The sequence below is a fragment of the Varroa destructor genome, unplaced genomic scaffold (assembly GCF_002443255.2).
Source record: "Varroa destructor unplaced genomic scaffold, Vdes_3.0 BEIS01000005.1, whole genome shotgun sequence".
NCBI classification, from domain to species: domain Eukaryota; kingdom Metazoa; phylum Arthropoda; class Arachnida; order Mesostigmata; family Varroidae; genus Varroa; species Varroa destructor.
Window position 1 is genome coordinate 23,798,688 of NW_019211458.1, and position 20,241 is coordinate 23,818,928.

The 20,241-nt window shown below is 39.0% G+C and overlaps 2 protein-coding genes and 1 long non-coding RNA gene across 22 annotated transcripts in view; 2 read left to right on the forward strand and 1 right to left on the reverse strand.

Annotated features, from left to right (window-relative positions):
- LOC111250883 (palmitoyltransferase ZDHHC20-B-like) overlaps positions 1-20,216 on the forward strand; it is a 40,479-nt gene extending 20,263 nt beyond the window's left edge. The window contains exons 3-17 of one of the 19 annotated variants that reach the window (XM_086989384.1): positions 13,641-13,731; positions 14,001-14,084; positions 14,341-14,376; positions 14,492-14,551; positions 14,865-14,942; positions 15,089-15,256; positions 16,344-16,445; positions 16,769-16,828; positions 17,025-17,108; positions 17,371-17,403; positions 17,670-17,822; positions 18,284-18,316; positions 18,759-18,800; positions 19,150-19,350; positions 19,920-20,216. In XM_086989384.1, coding sequence (XP_086845510.1) covers positions 13,641-13,731; positions 14,001-14,084; positions 14,341-14,376; positions 14,492-14,551; positions 14,865-14,942; positions 15,089-15,256; positions 16,344-16,445; positions 16,769-16,828; positions 17,025-17,108; positions 17,371-17,403; positions 17,670-17,822; positions 18,284-18,316; positions 18,759-18,800; positions 19,150-19,350; positions 19,920-19,988 — 1,294 coding nt within the window. In that variant the 3' untranslated portion in view covers positions 19,989-20,216. Of the gene's footprint in view, positions 1-5,669; positions 7,697-9,491; positions 9,727-9,935; positions 10,178-13,377; positions 13,732-14,000; positions 14,085-14,340; positions 14,377-14,491; positions 14,552-14,864; positions 14,943-15,088; positions 15,257-16,343; positions 16,446-16,768; positions 16,829-17,024; positions 17,109-17,370; positions 17,404-17,669; positions 17,823-18,245; positions 18,801-19,001; positions 19,351-19,919 lie in introns of those variants that run through there. The other 18 variants (XM_022806810.2, XM_022806808.2, XM_022806809.2 and 15 more) reach the window with 18 other exon arrangements.
- Positions 21-5,514, forward strand: LOC147755449 (U6 snRNA-associated Sm-like protein LSm2). Of its 2 annotated transcripts, none has more exons than XM_086989389.1 (2): positions 21-346; positions 4,123-5,514. In XM_086989389.1, the coding sequence occupies exon 2, from the start codon at positions 4,290-4,292 to the stop codon at positions 4,563-4,565; it is 276 nt and encodes a 91-aa protein (XP_086845515.1). In that variant the 5' UTR covers positions 21-346; positions 4,123-4,289; the 3' UTR covers positions 4,566-5,514. The 2 variants fall into 2 exon arrangements, with proteins under 2 accessions (XP_086845515.1, XP_086845514.1); XM_086989388.1 differs by lacking the exon at positions 21-346 and adding an exon at positions 3,199-3,348.
- On the reverse strand, positions 17,040-18,065 carry LOC111250886 (uncharacterized). Its single transcript, XR_002673547.2, has 3 exons — positions 17,938-18,065; positions 17,351-17,441; positions 17,040-17,175 (listed from the first exon to the last, which is right to left on the reverse strand). It is a non-coding gene; the product is annotated as an uncharacterized LOC111250886 (long non-coding RNA).
- Positions 20,217-20,241: the final 25 nt, after the last annotated feature.

Here is a 20,241-nt window from a genome sequence, read left to right on the forward strand (position 1 = left end):
GCCAAAAAGTATAATACGAATGTGACGGTACATAGTGTGCTAAAGTAGGACCGAAACAGTAGTCGCTGCCAGCGCCATTGGTGATGCTACGCCTGGCCAGAGCAGCTATATTAGAAAGATCTGGATTATTATGCGACACTGTGCCGGCTGCACATTGGCCTCATAGCGATCGCAGTAGCCTCAGCGATAGTGGTCGAGGTCGTTCTCCGAAGCGAAAGCTTGTAGCAAGAGTGCGTGAGCTTCTTTACCAAGGAAACCCCATCCCCTGGCTGAAGAAAAGCGACATACAAACGCGCTGAGGCAGATTCGAAAACTACCTCTTGAAATTATGCAGCCATGGAACAAGGTTGGAATACAAGGGAAGTTCTGCCTACTGTAAGGCATGATATCTCATAGGATCTTGAAACAACGACTAAAGTTATTTATAAGCTACATGCTTTGCGAGGCAGTTCATAGCTGTCAATTAGACATAAATTGTGAACGCATGCATGGATCACACAGATTTTGTTACTGATTTTTATTATTAATTAGATAACTATTTTAGTTTTGAATGGCTTGAAATGTAATACCGTATAGGTACATACAAATTTTCAGCAGTTGTTTAGTTAGCCTCGGCCTGAGTTTCGTTCAGATATATCTATTTTCTTGAATATCGCTAGTAGTTTCGAAGGATACGATTTCTATTCCGTAATCGTAGTGCACTCTTTTACACGTAACACACTGAGCACTTCATCTGTACCACCAAGCAGGCCTGTTACTAATATTTCAATGCCGGTGCTTACTTCTGACTAGCCATGTACCACAGACCATATGTCTAATGTGTTTATGGAGGTATCATCCCAGACAATCGAGACGCTCAGTCGTACCATTACATGATAGTGTACAGCATAGCACGAGTATGTGTTTCGACAAAACCATTTGATTATTTGGACAATGAAACCTGTATACTTGTATAATTCTAGTCTTCTTGCGTCTTATATCTATTGATGTAGGAGCAGGATATTGGGAGGGGTTAATGTTTGCTTCACATAGGCTGACACAAACACCAGCTAAAATACTCGATATCTATTGAAAAAACTCTGAATATATCTAGTGAGACACTGTGTCTTCCTCACTCAGGTCGCTTAACTAGGGATAGTAGCAAGTGTCAGTGGTAACAAAGATGGACATATTTTCAAATAACATCTAAAGTTGTTCGAATAAATGCCGCTTGGGCCTTATGAGTCCAGGGTTCGCTGCAGCAAATTACAACAATATTTTTTGTAGAATATTGATCTCACAGAGAACGCTATTTGTATAAAGATTTCATGCGTACGAATCATTGATATACCTGGGGAATAATGGTTTCGAAAAAAAAGAATCAATTCAATGAAAACATGTAAAACAATTCCATCATATGTCGTCCGGAAAAAAACGAGCATTTGTGTATTTGATCCCACATGCGTTTGGATTTTAGGTTTTCTTGTTGTGTTTGTTTTAGTAGGACGTTATTTACGCAGCAAGACCGACCATTATAAGATTTATCAGAACCTGCCGCGTTTCTAACATTAAAAATATATTTTACATGATTTCAACTGAATGGAGTTCTGCCTTTGCTAGCATCTACTATTGCTCGACGCTTTTGGGCTACGGTCGCAGCCAGATGTATTCGTCGCACAAAATGTGTTCTGCCAAATTATTACTTTATTATCGTGTGGTCGCGTGTCAAGACGCACGCTCATTCATAGGTTGGCTCCTTTGCCGCATATGGTTGGACCTATTTATAGGTACCAGTTGAGCATATATTTGAAACATGGGTGTCTGAAAACGGATGTCTCTGAAGCGAGAGAGGGTGGAATATTTTCTACCAGATGCTGAAGCCTATCAACTTTTGAAAGGTCGTGCGGCGAGGCGATAGGCCTGTGGGACTATGTGGTCTAGCTTGCTAGTGCGATTATCTCGAAGTGAAGATAAGCAGATCCCGATAGTTCTTAAAACTCTCAACTGTTCGGTTGCCTGCTTTATTTCTGTTACGCGTATATTCAAGAGACCGAGAAAATATTGCTTTTTGTTTGAGCTTTAGTATGGAATACAATCAACGTATTCCACCCCTGGAAAAAAGTTTAAAATGGAATCATTTCAAAAACTCTATTGAGGGAACTCCTTGGTTTGGCTGGCCTCATATAACATTGTTCACAGCAACGTAAACAAATAGGTTTAAAAAATACTGAAATAATGATTAACGGCAGTATTAGATTTAAAACTAAAAACACCAATTCAATAAACAGACACACGATTTTTGAATATATAATAAATTCAATTAAATTGAAATAATAATTCTTTTTAAGTTCGATGTCGTTCCAGATACTTCGAGAATCTTGTTTCTCCTGCTACCTCCTTGAGAATCCTGTCACAATCCTGATATCAAACATCCAAAATTGTTATGTTTAGTTTAAACATATACAAATAATATAAGTGAAAATATTACCTTGTTTTCCTTAGTTGGCAATATACCGCTTTATAACCTATTTTTTTTCATTTGATCTACGATTGAATAGATCTTACAACTATAACTCAGAATTAAAATGAAGGCAGAGAACTTACATTTTAGATAAAGCTACTTAAAATTCGATAAAAGTAGATTTATGTCGGTTGTACTTCAAAATTAGCTGTGAACTTGAACGAACTTTGTCATCATGAGTTTGCTGGGAGCAACAGATTTAATAGACCGTATTTATTCAGAGGCCAAGTGTATAAATATATCTAAAATGAGTTGCCTATATATACGGATAGGTAAACCACTGATTGGCACTGGTCTGAAGTTTATCTATTAAAAAACCGAAGAAACATGGCTGTTTAAAATAGACCGTTCAATTTATACTTGGTAAATAGAAAGATAATCTTACGCGCATTGCGGTCATGTTTTACCGAAACAAAGAGATTTTCTCCGAGTACAGGCGAAGCCCCGAATTAATTGGTGCCTACTAAAAGTTAGCAATAGCAGAAGACTTAATGTTTAGCTAAGACTCCAACCTTCGCTCTAACTAATAGCCTCTTTCAGCTATTACATTTTATTCACTTAGACTTGGCAAATTCACTTGGACTCTGGGTGTCTGCGATGCTCATAACCTGGACAAAGTTGACAAATCCAATTTCTGTAACGGTTTATATAGCCAAGGTCGCTTCACGCGCGTTTGAGCACCGATTTGAATTTGTTTACCTATGCGTGTGTCTGGGATATCATCGGCGACGTGCATTACATTAGAACAAGTAAATAAAAATATTCGAAAAGTGAGTGCTGTCCCAGTCCGGCTTTCTGATGTAAACGCGACTATCACAATCGATTCAGCGTACTCTTTCGAGATTCTTGTGAGTGGTCAGTTATAGTGAATAATGTAATATTTTTTTATAACATTAGATCTTAAGTACTTAACTTAAATGCGAAAACAGCAGCCCTTGACGACTCTCGTATATTATGTTTCCTTGTAAAATTTTTCTCAGTAGTCGACAAAGTATTCAAAGCACGGTACCTAAACAGTTGAAAGTAATATTCTACTTAGCGAAAGGTATAGTAACTTGGTGTAATACAGTTATAATAGGTGTTCGTCTGATCTGACAAATAATATTCATTTGTTAAGTATTCTACTTAGCCTGTCCAAAGTTTGATTACGAATTTTATTATTCTGAAGAAACATACAAGCATATAATTCTATCCAAGGGTGTTCATAAATTTATTTGGATAAGTTAGCCTTTGTTTTCGTCTTCTGAGTTCCGTCTTACAAGAAACTGCTCACTCGCAACACAGCATATGAAAAATACTCTTAATATATTCATATGTAAATATATTTGCTGACTTAAACGTAACTCTGACTGAGTAGAATTAACGTCCTCGTAATGTGTTGGGTTTAACTAGCATATTCTGAAACAAACGCTAATATGGTTGTTTTCCGGTTCGAATTTGCAGCAAAATTCAGACTATTTAGAACGAGCCGCTTTAGGTTGAATTAGGCACTACCATTGTGAAAAGTGTGTTCTCGTTATTCCGATAGCCAAATCATTTATTTGTTGATTTCCTGCTGCTAAGTCGATCAGCTAACACTTTTAAGTGTTCTCAGCTCGTTATTTTCACTCGTGTATTTTCAGAAGGTGCAAACTGACCCGAATCTTCATCGTATAGTGAGCCGCTTCGACGCTGACAATCATTTAGCAATTCGCTATATTCACTAAAACGCTACGAGGAATATATTTCCTGATTTCGTGATCAGTCAAATTTTTTGGGCGACATTAAGCGAACCAGCGAAAGCCTTACAATGTTGTTCTACTCGTTTTTCAAGTCGCTGGTAGGAAAGGACGTCGTCGTAGAGCTGAAAAACGATATCAGTATTTGCGGCACGTTACACTCGGTCGACCAGTATCTAAATATAAAGCTTGTCGATATATCGGTCACGGATCCAGACAAGCATCCACACATTTTATCTGTAAAGAACTGTTTTGTACGCGGTTCGGTCGTCCGCTATATACAGCTACCTCATGACGACGTCGACACTCAGTTACTGCAAGATGCTGTGCGGAAAGAGATGAAATAAGCCTGCGAATCCTTAATAGAACGTGAACCTTCAGGTCGGTCAGAACTTTAGCGACAACTCAAAGTGTGCGTGGCATCTACGCAAGCAGCTTTTTCAAGCTACGGAGCGAAATGTTTCCAGGTGTGGTGTATCAGTTCACTAGGAACGTGCTGTTAATCTATGAACAATATAAGGTGTTTGCATTGGAAGCAGCAGTTGTTGTGAAGCAGTGCTAGGGAAGCTGTAGCTGGAGCGCGTTCGCTACGCACAGAAACGTAGATACGTATTACTATCATTTATCAACCATTATAATTGTTGTTAATGGCTATCAACTGTGTGAAACCCAGAAAACGCCTGAGCGGAAAGGGATGATAGATGCAAAAAGATAAGATTATAGCAGAAACACTCCGATATATAATTAGTTTATTAATTTACACCTACCAGTCACTACCGTATTTCGATGTAACATTTTTCTTTGCAAAGGTCATTCTCTAAAACCAAGCGTAATTATGTGACAACAATATTCAGTTTATTCCCTTATCCCTAACAGAACCCGCAGTTCAGATGAGATCAGTGATGGAAGAAGCGGCCTAGTTGTGTATAAACGCCTGTACAATGTGAATTGTCAACTGCGTGTCGATAAGGATTATCCGTGAAATTACTTTATACCACGAATGGCTCCCGCTTTGGTCGAAAGCAGGTACTAATAAATTTTGAATAAATGCAGACACTAAGAGGATAAGACTGCGGGGGAAAGTATTTGAAGCGATGTATACAGTCATCCTGGACAGTTCAAACGTCGCGTCATGTTCGACCCACTCGACTGTACATAATCATACTCTGCGTATTTTGCTAAAATTAATCAAATCTGATTTGTTTACAAGCAACCAATAAAGAAGCGATTGCAGGCTGGTCATCAAAATCGGCAATGTTGTTGCTTGCGAATAAATACCATTAAGTAGAGAACAGATCTAATTTGTATTCTTATTTCAATGAATTGTTGTGAGCTCGTTGTAAGAGACGGCGGTAATGAATTGTGCAGTAAAATAACGGGCATCAAATGACGATTTTCGTCTTGTTAGCATCCGTGCGCATGAAAAACAAGGGAAACCCTTTGGTTCAGCTGAGAACGAAGAGAAGATCGTTATACAATACGGCTTGTATTTTGAATTTGAAGACGGGAAGATACGTCATATATATACAACTTTAAGTAAATATTAATGAAATTTTTTGAGGCAAAAAAGTCAACAAGCCGACAAGAACGAACGAATTTTTAAATAATTTTGGAAATGTTTTTAAGCACGTCAAAGACCGTGCTTCCCGTTTTACTTTCAAAAAGTCTTATTGAACTACTGTAGTGCGATATAAGATTAATTTAGAACGTACTTTCGGCTTAATTTTACTAGTCTTATTTCTTTTTATTACATACAGAGCGTGTTTGGTCATGCAGCTTGTAGCATGCTGTTCCGCATAAATCTAGCGGCTATAGATCCCGGATTTTGTCAACAAGGGACTTAGGTATTTGTGCGACTAAATCATCTGTATTCTGAGTAAAAGCTTATAGAACTAGGTGAGTCGCAGACAATGATCACCTCAACTTAAATGTTACTGTTCAGTTCTCTCTACGTGAAAGGACTATCTGTTAATACCGTAACGATATGCGATAAATACTTAAGCTCTGGGTAAAATGCAATTGTGTCTCATTTGCAAACATGTAAAAGTAGCCTCTCGTAGTATTTTCAAACATTCTGTTTAGAGTATATTAATTGTGTCATATCGGCATTTAGTGCTAGCAGTCAATACATTTTTTTATACAACTACCTAATAATAATAACTAATTCAAATAAGAGCTGGCTAAAATAGCAACAAGGTTTAATCAGAAAGTGGGAAAAGGCATTTTGTGCTCATTGACATTTTTATTAACGAGAAATTTATTTCTGAAAAGAAGTGGAAGATCCCTTTTGCTGAAGTGATGATGAAAATAAACAAGACAATAGTTAGCGTCAGTATTCGACAGTAGATGCGAGCTGTTCCGCAACTTTATTCGGATTTACCTTCCCCGTCTGTCCGTTGCGACACCTAAATCTCTGCGTATCAATGAAGCTCACAATAGATTAAACTCATTAAACAGGTTAAACAACTACTGCGTAAGAATAGTGCAGATAACGACAGAGACACTACACATTTCAACAGTAAGATTATGTAGCTCGCAAGAAAACAAATCCTAAATGGCAACGAAGCATGAGCTCTGAGCGTAGCTCAAGGGCCGTACAGATTCGTTGCCCAGTATTCTATTTGAGTTACTTCATTTATTGGAGGACCATGTTAGAACCATGTTTTCTTCTAATACTAGTGAAGCCACAGATACTACGGAGAAAGGCTGTACCTGTCTACGAAGGCTCGGAAATCATTGGGGTACAATCGTATCGGGTGCCCTCGTTATTATCTGTGGTGGCACCTACATTTTCCTTTTTCTCGGCGCGCACGTTACAACGCAAAGAACTGGCGCTTACTTTACGATACTTGTACCGTTCGTATTTATCCTAATATTGCTAGTGTGGTCATATTTGTTGACCCTGTTCACTTCGCCTCGACGAGTCCCTTCGCGGTTTAAGCTGTCTGAAGGCGAATGGAACATGCTTGAACAGCTTGTCGACGCACCAACTGACCAGCAGGAGTTTGTCAGTCGGCTAGCGGCTGACCGCCAGATTGTTATTGCGGTGCCTAATGGCCAAATCAATGTGTGTCGCCCGTGTCGACAGTTGAAACCCGAACGAACCCACCACTGCCGACGGTGCAGGACCTGTGTGATGCGTATGGATCATCATTGTCCGTGGTTTAACAACTGCATACATTTCCACAACTATCGAAGCTTCTTCTGTACATTGTTCTACACGACGCTGATTTTCGCTTATGTTGCAGTATCAATCTTGTGGTACTACACAGCCGCTTTTCAATGGCATCTTCAGTCAACCGAGCTTCACGAAGCCGTCCTCGCACTGGTTGCGGTATCGGCCGTAGGCAGTCTTGTGATGGGAGCCTTCTCTTTTTACCACTTTTATTTGTCCTGTAACAATCGGACGCATATTGAAAATCTGAACCCTGATACGAATCGACTGTTCAGTTTGGGCTCGTCTTGGAAAAACTTCAAGGTAGTAATTTTGTAGTATTCTCGTGTGTGTCTTAAAACATCAAATATGGTTCGGTGAGTTAAATACTACAAATTAAACCATATTTTGAAATTGCTTGGTTTGTCAAGGTCAGTTGAATATGCTCATTATTTTCTACCGTATTTTTTGTTTTTTCAATTTGAAAAATCTACTTGTTTTCTACAAATCTACAATTTGAAAAACACGACTTTGAAAAATCTAATTAGATGCCAATACCAATACCCAAGTATGTAACTCAATGAGTTTGCCGCCAATGCGTTCAAGATGAAGGTGATCTTGTTTTTTTTCTGGCATTAAGCGAAAATCGTGACTGTCGAAATACCCGAGAGCAGGCGAAATATCATAGAAGCCAGGAATACAATGCGCAGAATTTTAGGTTCTTTCCACATTTAAATCGATATTGCAGAGCGTGATCAAATTTCATCGAGAAGGTATGGAATCACTTATGATTCCATACTTTCTCGATCTCTCATGAAAGATCAAGTTTAAATTTTTTTTTAAAAGAGTTTGGAATCAGATTTTTTGACAAAATTTGGGGAAACTCTGAAACCAAGCAGCATTTACATTAAATAAGTGCGCCAATGATATGTCGAGATGATAAAAAAGTACGAAATTTTATGTGTAAAAGTAAACTTGTTGGCCAAACAGATTAGGATTAACGCAAATAACGTAAGTTGGTGTATTCCTTATCTACCGCTGCTTTCCTTAGTTCCTTAAAGTAGAAAGTCCTCCCTGTCTTACTTCACGAAATGCCCCTAGCAGAAGCGGCGTTGTCCTATTGTACTGTAATATTTTGGACGCCGATGCTCACCTGGTCACATTTATCGTTTAAATACGCCCTGCACTAAATTGGTTGTCGTAGAACCAAAGTCTCTCAGCGTTTCAAACATAAATGGCTGTAATGAATAAACGCTAATATTTGTACAGGTAGGATTTGGGAAAGATAAAGATGTTATCTTTGACCGTTTGCACTTTTATTCGGAGCATTTAGATGCACCGTATGGAACTTTGATGGTCGCTCATAACGTAGCGATAGCTTATCGCGTGCTGACGTGTAAAATATTTAGTATATAAGCTTCCTGAAGCATCTGCCAATTGCTTCTAATATATTGTATGTACAATAGTTCTATAATTTTTAGTTAGTAATTACAGTAGTTCCACTTTTAGACTTTAAAGTTTCCAGATTAGCAGAAGCAAGATTTATTTTATGTGGACGACTTTTTAACATTTGTAAAAGTACGGAACTAGGCATGGGGTAGGGCACTAGTAGATAGTATCCGGTTAACCTAGCACCTAGGGAGTACGCGAGATAGTTATAACTGGTTTTGTGTACTTGCTTCGTTGTGCCGTGGGCTCTCTATTCTGCCGTAGGCTTCCTTCACCTCAGCATAACAATTCAGTGCCCAATATTAGAATGGCTTGAGCTGAGCTGGTAATACGCACCTGCCCTGCCATCCTTACTCATTTGTTTATTTTAGAGCGCTCGACAGATCTCGCTGAAGGTATACTGTTTCGACGTCTTTTTTGTTACTACCTTTTCTGTTATGTTTGACGTTGATTTATTGTGTTTATGCGAATGTCTCTGGTCATCCGGGGCTCAGTATAAGGAAAACCAGATCAACCTTAATTAATGAGCTTTCCCCAATTAAATTATACCACTGACAATTCTTGCGGTATGCGGCATTAACCAACTTCACCACTGTCGAAGCCGGCTGCTTGTTCAGTTGTACACCTAATTTTGCATTTTATGATAAAATAAATGATAGTGTCGTTACAGGCAATGCATGGTGCTTGGTATCTTTGGTGGCTTCCTCTTACCTTCCCTGACCACGACGGATGCACGTTTAAACGAGTGGTCAACTCACCAGAGCCGCGTGAGCGGCAGCCGCGGTGGCATCGTGTTGCCGAACTGTCTTACCCGATTCGTCGCGGTCATAAGAATGAAAAACGGAGTTACTGGTCTCCACATAAGGGACTACATAAAATGAATAATTCGTCCCCACGACATGGAAGTAAGAAATATCCCCCATTCAGTGATCATTACGCCTACGCCCTAAAGAGCTTGGAGAGAGAGCCAGTATAAGATATTCTGATTCTACAAAATGATCGTCGTCAGTTTACGTCAAACAGATCACTCAAATTCCCTGGAGCCCATATTGTGTTCACATGGGTTAGGGACACTAAACTGTGAATCACGTGTTGTCTGAATAATTGATCACAGTACGGCATGGGTTCGTCCGAGCAAAGCCAGCTATTGAATCAAGATATCAGCTAAGCGATCCGTCCTTTCCTGGAGTCTGGTTCAGAAGATTTAACACGCGAACACAAAGGTTTTAACAAAGGGGTACCGAAGCTCAATATGAAAACGCTCGTTTATGAGATAAAGGTCGCGCAGTGGATGCGGTCGCCGTCTGCTTGAAGCTAGCGATAAACTAAGTGAAACAGAAACGAAAACTTGCATAGGTACGCCGCTAGCCAACCAATTGCCTTTAAGTGTCATCGGATTATTTAACTCGAATTGTTAATAGAATTACTAATCTTTTCTGTGCAAATTATCCCCTATTTGGGAACAAGTATCCCCTATTTGGCAACAAGTATCCCCTATTTGGCAACAAGTATCCCCTATTTGGCAACAAGTATCCCCTATTTGGGAACAAGTATCCCCTATTTGGGAACAAGTATCCCCTATTTGGGAACAAGTATCCCCTATTTGGGAACAAGTATCCCCTATTTGGGAACAAGTATCCCCTATTTGGGAACAAGTATCCCCTATTTGGGAACAAGTATCCCCTATTTGGGAACAAGTATCCCCTATTTGGGAACAAGTATCCCCTATTTGGGAACAAGTATCCCCTATTTGGGAACAAGTATCCCCTATTTGGGAACAAGTATCCCCTATTTGGGAACAAGTATCCCCTATTTGGGAACAAGTATCCCCTATTTGGGAACAAGTATCCCCTATTTGGGAACAAGTATCCCCTATTTGGGAACAAGTATCCCCTATTTGGGAACAAGTATCCCCTATTTGGGAACAAGTATCCCCTATTTGGGAACAAGTATCCCCTATTTGGGAACAAGTATCCCCTATTTGGGAACAAGTATCCCCTATTTGGGAACAAGTATCCCCTATTTGGGAACAAGTATCCCCTATTTGGGAACAAGTATCCCCTATTTGGGAACAAGTATCCCCTATTTGGGAACAAGTATCCCCTATTTGGGAACAAGTATCCCCTATTTGGGAACAAGTATCCCCTATTTGGGAACAAGTATCCCCTATTTGGGAACAAGTATCCCCTATTTGGGAACAAGTATCCCCTATTTGGGAACAAGTATCCCCTATTTGGGAACAAGTATCCCCTATTTGGGAACAAGTATCCCCTAAATTATTTTCTATTTGGGACTAATTATTTTCTATATTGTATATATATTGTATATAATGTATATTAAAGTAAGAGGAAAAAAAAGCTCCAGCTAGGCTTTATGTCAAAACTTAGCTGGAGCATGTATATATATTAAGTGACTGAATGACCAACTATGTAATATTTTTGTGTATAGAAAATGTGTAGGGCTTTAGTGAGACATTATAAACAGATCGTGACTTGAAAAACGAAATATATACTCGGAATACTAAAAATATAGGTAAACTCGCTACGAAGACCTATTTTCAGAAAGCATAATGCTGCAAAAACAGAATACACTCGGATATCGAAAGATGGAAATAAACGCTTAATAAAAATACAGATTCTTAGTGTCCATATAAAATTATATTGGTTAGTAAATAGTTAATATTTACATAACAGAAACGCAGTTAGGGATGCAAATCATTGGCTTCTTTTTGTGTCAGCACAACAATAAAGTATCATTCAACAGTTACTAATGTGTGTATGTGTGCGGTATACGCTATATCGGGTGTAATGTCAGTACCTGCACACAGATTTTAGTTGTCTTTTCAAGATTGGTTGCACTTATACCACAATGCGACGCAAGGTACTTTACGGTGTATATAAGGTCAGAATACACTACTTATGGCTGTATAAACTTTATTGCGTTTTAGGACCAACTGAGACAATCTAGATAATAGTAATAACTCTATATTTCAGAAAAACCAAGTGATGCACGTATATCGATCGGGAGTACTCTGTCAGCATATTTCACTCGTCAGCCCTCTTTCTCGATGACGCCAGTGCATCTAATAGAATGAATGGGGCGGGTCTGAGCTTTGTTCTAGCTGCTAGACTTGATCGGTGTAAGAAACGTCATTGATCCGATTATCAAGCTTTTGTGCTGCAAAATAAGGTCCAAGTTAAGGAATATGTGATAACGTATTACTGTGGCTTTGTATGCTCCTTTCAAAATGAGATGCTGGCTGGGTCGAAAAGATGACAAACTTTGGGCCAAATAAAGGTAGAAAAAACTATTTACGCATAGATAATGTAAACCTTAGGCGGGTTTGTATTAACATCCATTAAGTGTCTACGAATGTACCTACAAATCAACCCTCAGGTAAATCTGTGGGAATCACTTTCTTCAAGATAGGTGATATTTGTGGCTGAAAAAAATATCAAGCAATTTTTTAGGGAATTTCCAAAAAATTTCGGCTATAATGACGTTTTATGATGTTATACCGTATATTACATCTATAATTACTTATACAGCTTTCATGGTATAAAAATCGGTTACTTAATTTTGGTCGCATAGCGAAACACATCGTATATAAAGTTCCAGAGAAAGGCCTATCGTCTGACACCTTACCGAACCAAACTTTCTTATTGAAATATAGATGCTACTTAATTGAAGATACTGTTGCCGTGTGCCGTTCCGTTCAATGAGAATAGGCTCTAGGAAAAGAGAATAAGTAGTTTACGTGTTACCTTTTCATTGCCTCCCCTTGGTCGCACTTCAGTTGTTCTGCGTCGAAGCTACGCTAGCTCGAAACAACGAACTCTCTCGCTGGTCAGTGTCCACTCGCGTGAACCCAATGTACTCAGCTGCTCAAGTGGAGAGCGTTGGCGAGCGCTATTAGTCTGACTAGTGGTGCCTAGGCCTTGAGCCAATCCTACTTTTGAAGCTCGCCGAGAAAACCCGTTCGAATGTGACAGACTATCATGACTGTCCTAGTCGTTTTCTAACAATCGTAAACGGATATGAGGAAGTGTTTGAAATTTGTAGTGGGCGTTTAGCCTGCTTCTGTTGCGATGATAGGGTAGTGCGGAAGAAATACTACTGCGGTGCCGAAATGACCCTATAGGTATTTAGCAAAATATCGATCCGTTTTTTGCTTTACGGAGACGCCAAGAAGAAAAAAAAAACTGCAACGTAACAGATACGCAGAATTCCGTGTAACATTTTGTAGCCTGCTTTTTTTTTCTTTATCATGAAATACGATAAGGCGCAGTAAACAACTTTTACGGGATTAGGACTTAACAATTGATAGGGACAAAGCAACAGATAACAACAGTTCAGTAGTGATTTTGACGAATACAGGATCTATCGAATTTGTGGTCTTTAGCCACATGAACTATTTAATGTTGGCGGAAGCCTTCTTTGGTCAGATGCCGTTAGAAGTTCGAACATTTGAACTCGTTAAGACTATGCCTTACATACTGTTTACTGAGAACCATATAATGTTTACGTTAAAGTTCTGATCACAATAAAGGTCAGTTAAGCAAAGTAATGTCGCTTCAATTGCTCGTAGTCGAGGATAAAGCTCACTTGAATTGCGGTATTTCTACTGGATGGATGAAATTTTTTGTTCTAGGCAGAAGCCATTTGGTGTTTAGTCATAGGAAAGTTCACCTGCAATTACATTTCTTTCAACAAGCAGAATGGTATTGTCACTTTTGGTCATTGTAAGTGATCAGGCTAATATAACTGTCCTGCTAACAGTCTGGTGTTTGTTGTGCTTCGGCCCTCAACTGGTGAACAGCAACGAGTACCAAACGACTCCGAGACCCTCTCTGGATCAGTTACGACAGAAGGCTGCCGTTCAATGTTCCTATCGATATAGTAACAGCATTGTAAGTTAATATCAATGAACATTCATTAGAAGCAACGTTTTTGAATACTTTATATAGAACCTAGAAGATATAATACATATGTAGAGAAATATTCTATGTAAGTCTGCCAGCATGCTTGGCTTCTTAATTGCTTTCCTCGATGGTGGAAACAACCGAATATATCTATTTAATTTTCACTACCAGAAAAACCGCTTAAAGCAACTACTCGTTCCACGTAGAAACATCTGCACGTTCTTGTCACTGAAAAACGCCTCTATCTTGATTTTCAGTACAACGTTTCCGAGAGACAATGTCGAAACTGCGTTTTACGTTGGAGCGGCAAGGTCGACCAGCTCACAGAGGAAGCAGATAAAGTACGCTCATTAGTATTATTGTTACTATATTATAATAAAGCAGTTGGTTTCTGCTAGCAAAGAGCATTCAATGTTATTTTATGCGAGTGATTAGTCTCACAAGAGGGGCTAACTAACGGAAGACCTCATTTGCGGAGCCACATGTTCTTGGGCTAATATAACACGGAACAGACTTACGTGTAGGATACAGGTTCCGTCTTAAAAATATCTTAAGACTATGGAGACTTACTCTGCTTTCTTATACATCACTTTACAGCTCGTTTACCGAATGACATTCGACTGTCGGCCAATGGTAAGGGAGCTCCATTTTTCTAATGTTGCATAACGACTGACTAAACATAAAAGATTCTGACGGTAGATAATAATAATAACAATAACAGTAGTAATAAATACTGTAAAAAAATTAGATTGATTTAAAGGAACAACTTCGAAGGCTGTGTCGATCATCATCTCTGCCGGAGAGAAGGGTATGTCGTTTTAATACATGAGCAGTTAATATGTAAAATACAAATGTTTTTTTCGTGCACACATTTCAATAGTGCTTTTTCCTACTAATTTGTACTGCTGAATTTGAAAAACAGCTTAAGCACTCGTGCTCTAAAAAGAACGTAATAACTTGTATGGGGTAATTATAATCCTTGGCTGAGAAGCTAAGGATAGCTAGTCTAGTATCGTCAGCAATATGTACGACACCGCATTACAGTGATTGCGCGATAAAATAAAAACAACTAATTAATTCACATAGGTGCTAATAGAGAATTGGTGTGTTTCCGATTACAGTCGCTACAGGCCTATATTGATTGTGACGACTGTCTTGCGCGGAACGGTGTCAAGGACGTTGGTACAACGTTTGACGAGGTATCACTGAGGCACACGTATCTGCCTACCTTTTGACAATGTAGTCTAATAGGAGGATCTTATAGAGATAATGTCTAAAGATAGCTTTTATTATTTTGCGAACAACATGTCTCCATATTATTCTGTGCATCTAATTCGGTTTTGAGGTACCACAGGTAATACAGGCGAGGCGGAACTGCATTCGTGTTGGCCATAAGGTGACAGTATTGACGTCGTCATTTGGTGGCAGAGTCTATAAAGACTTCAAGTATAACTACGATTATGAGCTTCTTAGAGAAGCATATCGCGAAGCCTGCGAGGAACATTTCAGCCAAGTAAATAACGTTTTTCTATGAAAACTAGACATTTAGCTCTGAGATTTTTTTAACGTGGGTTGTGGTAGACTTATATGGGCCATCAATGGCTTTGTACGAACGAGTCAGACGTTGAGAAAAGTTGGAACGAAAGCTTTTTTTTTTCAAGGAAGAAGTGTGATCGTGGTTGAAGAAAACGATGCAAAGTTAATTAAATCGAAGACCATTATTTGTCTAACATAGGCGTTCATGATGCCTTGGTGGGCAGTGTCACGCTGAATTCTAAAAGACCCAAATACTGACGCATTCAAAGGTTCTATTTTATATGTGAAATAGAGAAAAACTGTTTTGTCAATCAAGACCAATTCAACCGTATGCTGAATATTGATAGTTCTGGTACGATTAATTATTCCTGATTGGTTATTATCGGTGGTTATCCCGAACGTGATACGTTCGCTTGTTATATTGTTGTAATCTATGGTAACTCTTCAGATGGGGTACGGTTAAATGATTAGCGCAATTTCTTTCAAAGACAATCGTAGACATGTGATATAAAGAGCTTTACTTTTATCTGACTTTTTACATATGCAAGCATCTATATATCTCCATTAGGCTGGCTTGAAGCTAGTTCCTGCAGTTACTTTATCCAGTTAACCATCGATGACACCTTGCTTCGTTTGTCCGAATATAATGATCGATACAGGCCCACCCCAAACTATCCGCGCAATTTTCCTTCAGTCTGTATTATTTTGCCAAGTTATAATTTAAGAAACGTTTTATAAAACGCAACAAATATCTCACTCGTCTAAATCATTTGCCCCGAACAAAGATCTAGTTACTGGCATTTCGCAACATCTTCAGCCTCTACACGTGTTATAAATGACAAAAAAATTTAACATACCATTTTTAAAACGAATGGTTTCTTGTGAGCCTAGAACGTGAGCTTCTCACGTGACTAGTTATATTGTTCAACATGAACACTTCCAACCTATAAATCAGTAAAGCCTCAAAGATCCTATAATATAAGAATGCTCATTAAACTTCGTGTTATTCTCTATAACTTCGTTTTAACCCACATAAACCCACTCATCTATTTCGTTTCTTATAGCAAGCAGCGTCAATGTGCAATGCGTGCTTCGATAACCTTTTCCTTTGGGCTGACTACTCCGTTGACCAGGCCTCTAAAAAGCTGCGCTCTTGTCTGCCCAGTGTATGTATACGACAAGATATTAAGGCTACACAAAACGTTCTTCATCAGTTACTCGCATGTGCGTGTGTAAGAGAGCTGAATCGGTGATATTTTACTTCAGCTCGCGATTTAGCTGCCTACTTACTATAGCTTTGAAAGCTCTGATAATCATCATCATTATAGCGAATCGTTTCACCGGTCAAATTTACAAAAAGTTACAAAAAAAAAACTCGTCGATATCCATGAAATCTCGTGTTATTAAGTAATATTAGCTTGGTGTCGACACCTTCTTGTCTATAGTGCAGTTATGATGAGGGCATTGCTTACTTTGACTTTTTATCTAGTTGTCGTACAAAGAGGTTATGGCGCGACGATGTCGGCTATTGAATCATCCTATCTACAAGGTACGTCCTACATAAATTTCTTTACCTGAACATAACTGGTCCTTCTGCAGTGTTCTTTTTGTTTAATAATAGAGTTTGCTATAACAGAACCGTTCTTTTCTCTAGCAATGAAGCAATACATTCTGTGAAGAAACACCACTAAAAAGTAGATGTTTTTTGGTTGACGCAACTTCTCTTATTTTTTGACGATCATCAGAATGTCTTCGTCCCAGTGAATTTCGAACAATGTCGGAAATGTTTCGAGAACTCCAGCATTCAGGAAAGTTCTTCAAGGGAACAGGTAATCATGTTTTTCATACATAATAATATAATTTACACGTGTATGGCGGCATCGATTTCCATGTGTCCTATGGGGATAAAACCGGCAACAAAGTTTATGGTTAAACAAGAGGCTATGACCTTACCCGAATTACTTGTACATTGTTAACGCGCAGATTTTTACTAGTAACATTACTATGATTGTAGCTAGAAGAAAGGAACATAAATATCGAAAACCTAAAAAAATAATAGAAAAGTAATTACCTTCCAATTTTTCTTTGCAGCAACTGACTGTTTCATACGATTGCTTGCCGCCGGTAAACTTAGCGTGTTTTCTTGTCTAATTGGTATTTTTCTGAAATACGTCGATGCCCACGTGGCAGATTATTTGTATGCGTGATTCATTATTGATAAACTCACCCCTACTCGAGATGTTACTCTTGATCATTAAGACTGAGTTCGAGCAAAGAAGAGTCTGATCTTTCAAGGGGCTTTATTACTGATTTTTATGGAATATCGCCCCAGAATTGATGTCATAATAATTTATTTTTTTTTTATTTATATTTATGTTATTTTTTTCTAGGCTAACCCCTTGGAGGAGCTGCAACTGGAATTGTGCTCGAAGATCGACAAAGTTCTTCCATTTTGGAAGGAAGCACCTGAAAAGCAGCCGCGCAACCTTTGCTTCGAGTGGGCCAGCAAACAAAATTTGTCCGCTGGCATTGGGTACATTCAGGTATACCCAGGGTTTTAAAAAGCTTCACTGTAAAGCTGTTTCGATCGTGATTATTTGCCAGCTCCTTCAATTTCCAGTGTTATAACGAGGTTAAAAGTGAAGTTCCGTAACATACCATTGCAGCATATTAGGTCAAATTGGACTCTATGCGATCGGTATCCTTTTTCCTTGGCAGGCATGTAGATTAGGCTTCTTTCATGGCTTATCCCTGCTGCTAAATGCCATTCTGATCGTTAGATAAACTTTTCAACGTTATTACGAATTGTGTCCAGCTCCCTGCTACAAAATGCTATACACATCGTTTTTACGAATGAAAATTACCTCAAATCAAAATTTGTCGTTGTTACACCGAGCTGCGCGTAGTCGTATACTAATCTGTACAAGTAATAATTTCAATGGAATCATTGTATGGGAAATTAACAGATGCAATTCTCCTCTTACTTCGTCTGTTACCGCCTCAGTATAAGGCCGCATACCAGGAAATAGCTGAAAAGGTTCGTATTCAAAAAAGTATATCATTTAAGAATATCAAGCGTTATAGATTGGAGCTTGTTAGAGGCCTCCGAGAACGATTTGCTATTGGATTTACTTCAATGTGTTGGGCCCGCTATCTACGAATTTCGACCACCTAATTCAGCATTCACTGTCTACGCCTGGGGTAGGCTTGGGCTCTTTTGGGTGCTAGCTTATCTTAACACTAATAATCAATATGTTATCCGATTAGTGTTTTATGCGATACGTTTAGTTTAAGTTAAAGAGCGATTTAACAGCTCGCTGATATGCTTTAACTTGAATACGTTGACTAATCACTCTCTAAATTTACACCATGATGCATCGAGATACACCTTTACCGATTGACAAATTAATCCGACAAATTAAAAATGATACGTCATGTTAGCTATTCCCGTTCTAGTAAATGGATCCCTATATTTACAGATTATGAGTTACCTTATTGCAACGTGCTCAGAAGAACCTCAGGTGAGAAATCGTGGTACATGAGACTTGAACTGTACCCATGATTCTGTTAACAACTTCAATTGATCTTAGGCATAGAAATGCAATGCGTGAGAACCTGAACACGACTGAAATGTTCGTATACGATACGGCGCAAACAGAATAACGTGCCGATGGTTGTTGGAGCCATTTAAGCTCACTAACAGTTACTGGTCCTTTCTTGAGGTTTCTTGTCTATGAAATGGGCGTCTTCTGATAAACGGACACACGGAATTAATACTACGAGAAAAGCAAGCCCAAACTGAAGAGCTGGTTAGTGGTTAAAGCTGACAAATGCCATTGACCGTTTAATGATGTTTCACCGGTTGATTAGGAGGTGGAAAAATGTAAAAGCTGTATTCAGTTGACGCTTTCGGGAATACCGTCTTCGTTTTTACGAGTGACCCGTAAAAACTTCGAAGCTGCCTTCCGTTGTCTGCTCGTCAACAAAAACTGGGATTCGCTTGAGCTTGACAACGCTTTTACTACGGTACGTTCGTCGGACGACTCGGCTACAGGCGATTCTGTTGTTCCGGTGAGTCGCCTAACTAGCGTATTATAGTAAGATACGAAACTTTATGAGTGGCTTGTCATTTCGATCGCCGCGGCAGCCCAGAAGTAGGGAGAAAGAGTGCTGAGCACACAAACGTGAGGTCTCATATTTAATCGCCGGGTGAGAGCAATGGTTATTTCAGACTTGATTTTTTAAATCAGCCTCCTGTCGGCTCTATTGATTATAAGAGGGTGAGGCAAACGTCTTTTTTAAAAGTTGTAAACGAACCACTTAACAGTTTGAGACTCTTTGGTCTTCCTTCCTTAAATGTTTAGTGCACTTTGTTTTACTGCTACTTTTAACGGATTCAAAATCAAGACCCTCAAAATATTAAATGACCGTTTCAAACGTTGAAGATGTTTCTTTCCACGGCCCATAAGTCGGCGTTGGCTTTCAGCAGACATAAAACATTTACTGTACGGGCATTAAAATGGTGACGAAGCTTTTCAATTGATGAGGAAAAGTGCAGAAAAGGCTCACATGTTTTGTTGTAGAACTCAGGGTTGTCTTAGCAGCCTTCTGGACTAACCTTCTCCACTGTGACATTGCAGAATCTGAACAATGGTAGACAAGCGAACTATACTAGAGGTCCAATAATTCGCATAGTCAGCGATGCCTGATGAAACCATCTATTAGGAAATGAACTGGAGGATACCGGCTATGATGCAGAAAGCACAAGTATGCCGCGGGCTCATTGGAAAGAGTTTGTGTCGTGATATCCGTATATAAAATATACCTTATATTTACTCCATAAGCGTAACTGATGACGAGTCGTTCTTGGTTGGAGTTGTCTTTCTAAATTACGAAAAATAGACATATACAATAAATAGCCTTTTTTTTGAGACGTACTCATATGTTACTTATGCTAGAGCG

Coding starts and splice junctions, on each gene's coding strand:
- LOC147755449 (XM_086989389.1), top strand. CDS start 4,290: ATGTTGTTCTACTCGTTTTTCAAGTCGCTGGTAGGAAAGGACGTCGTC.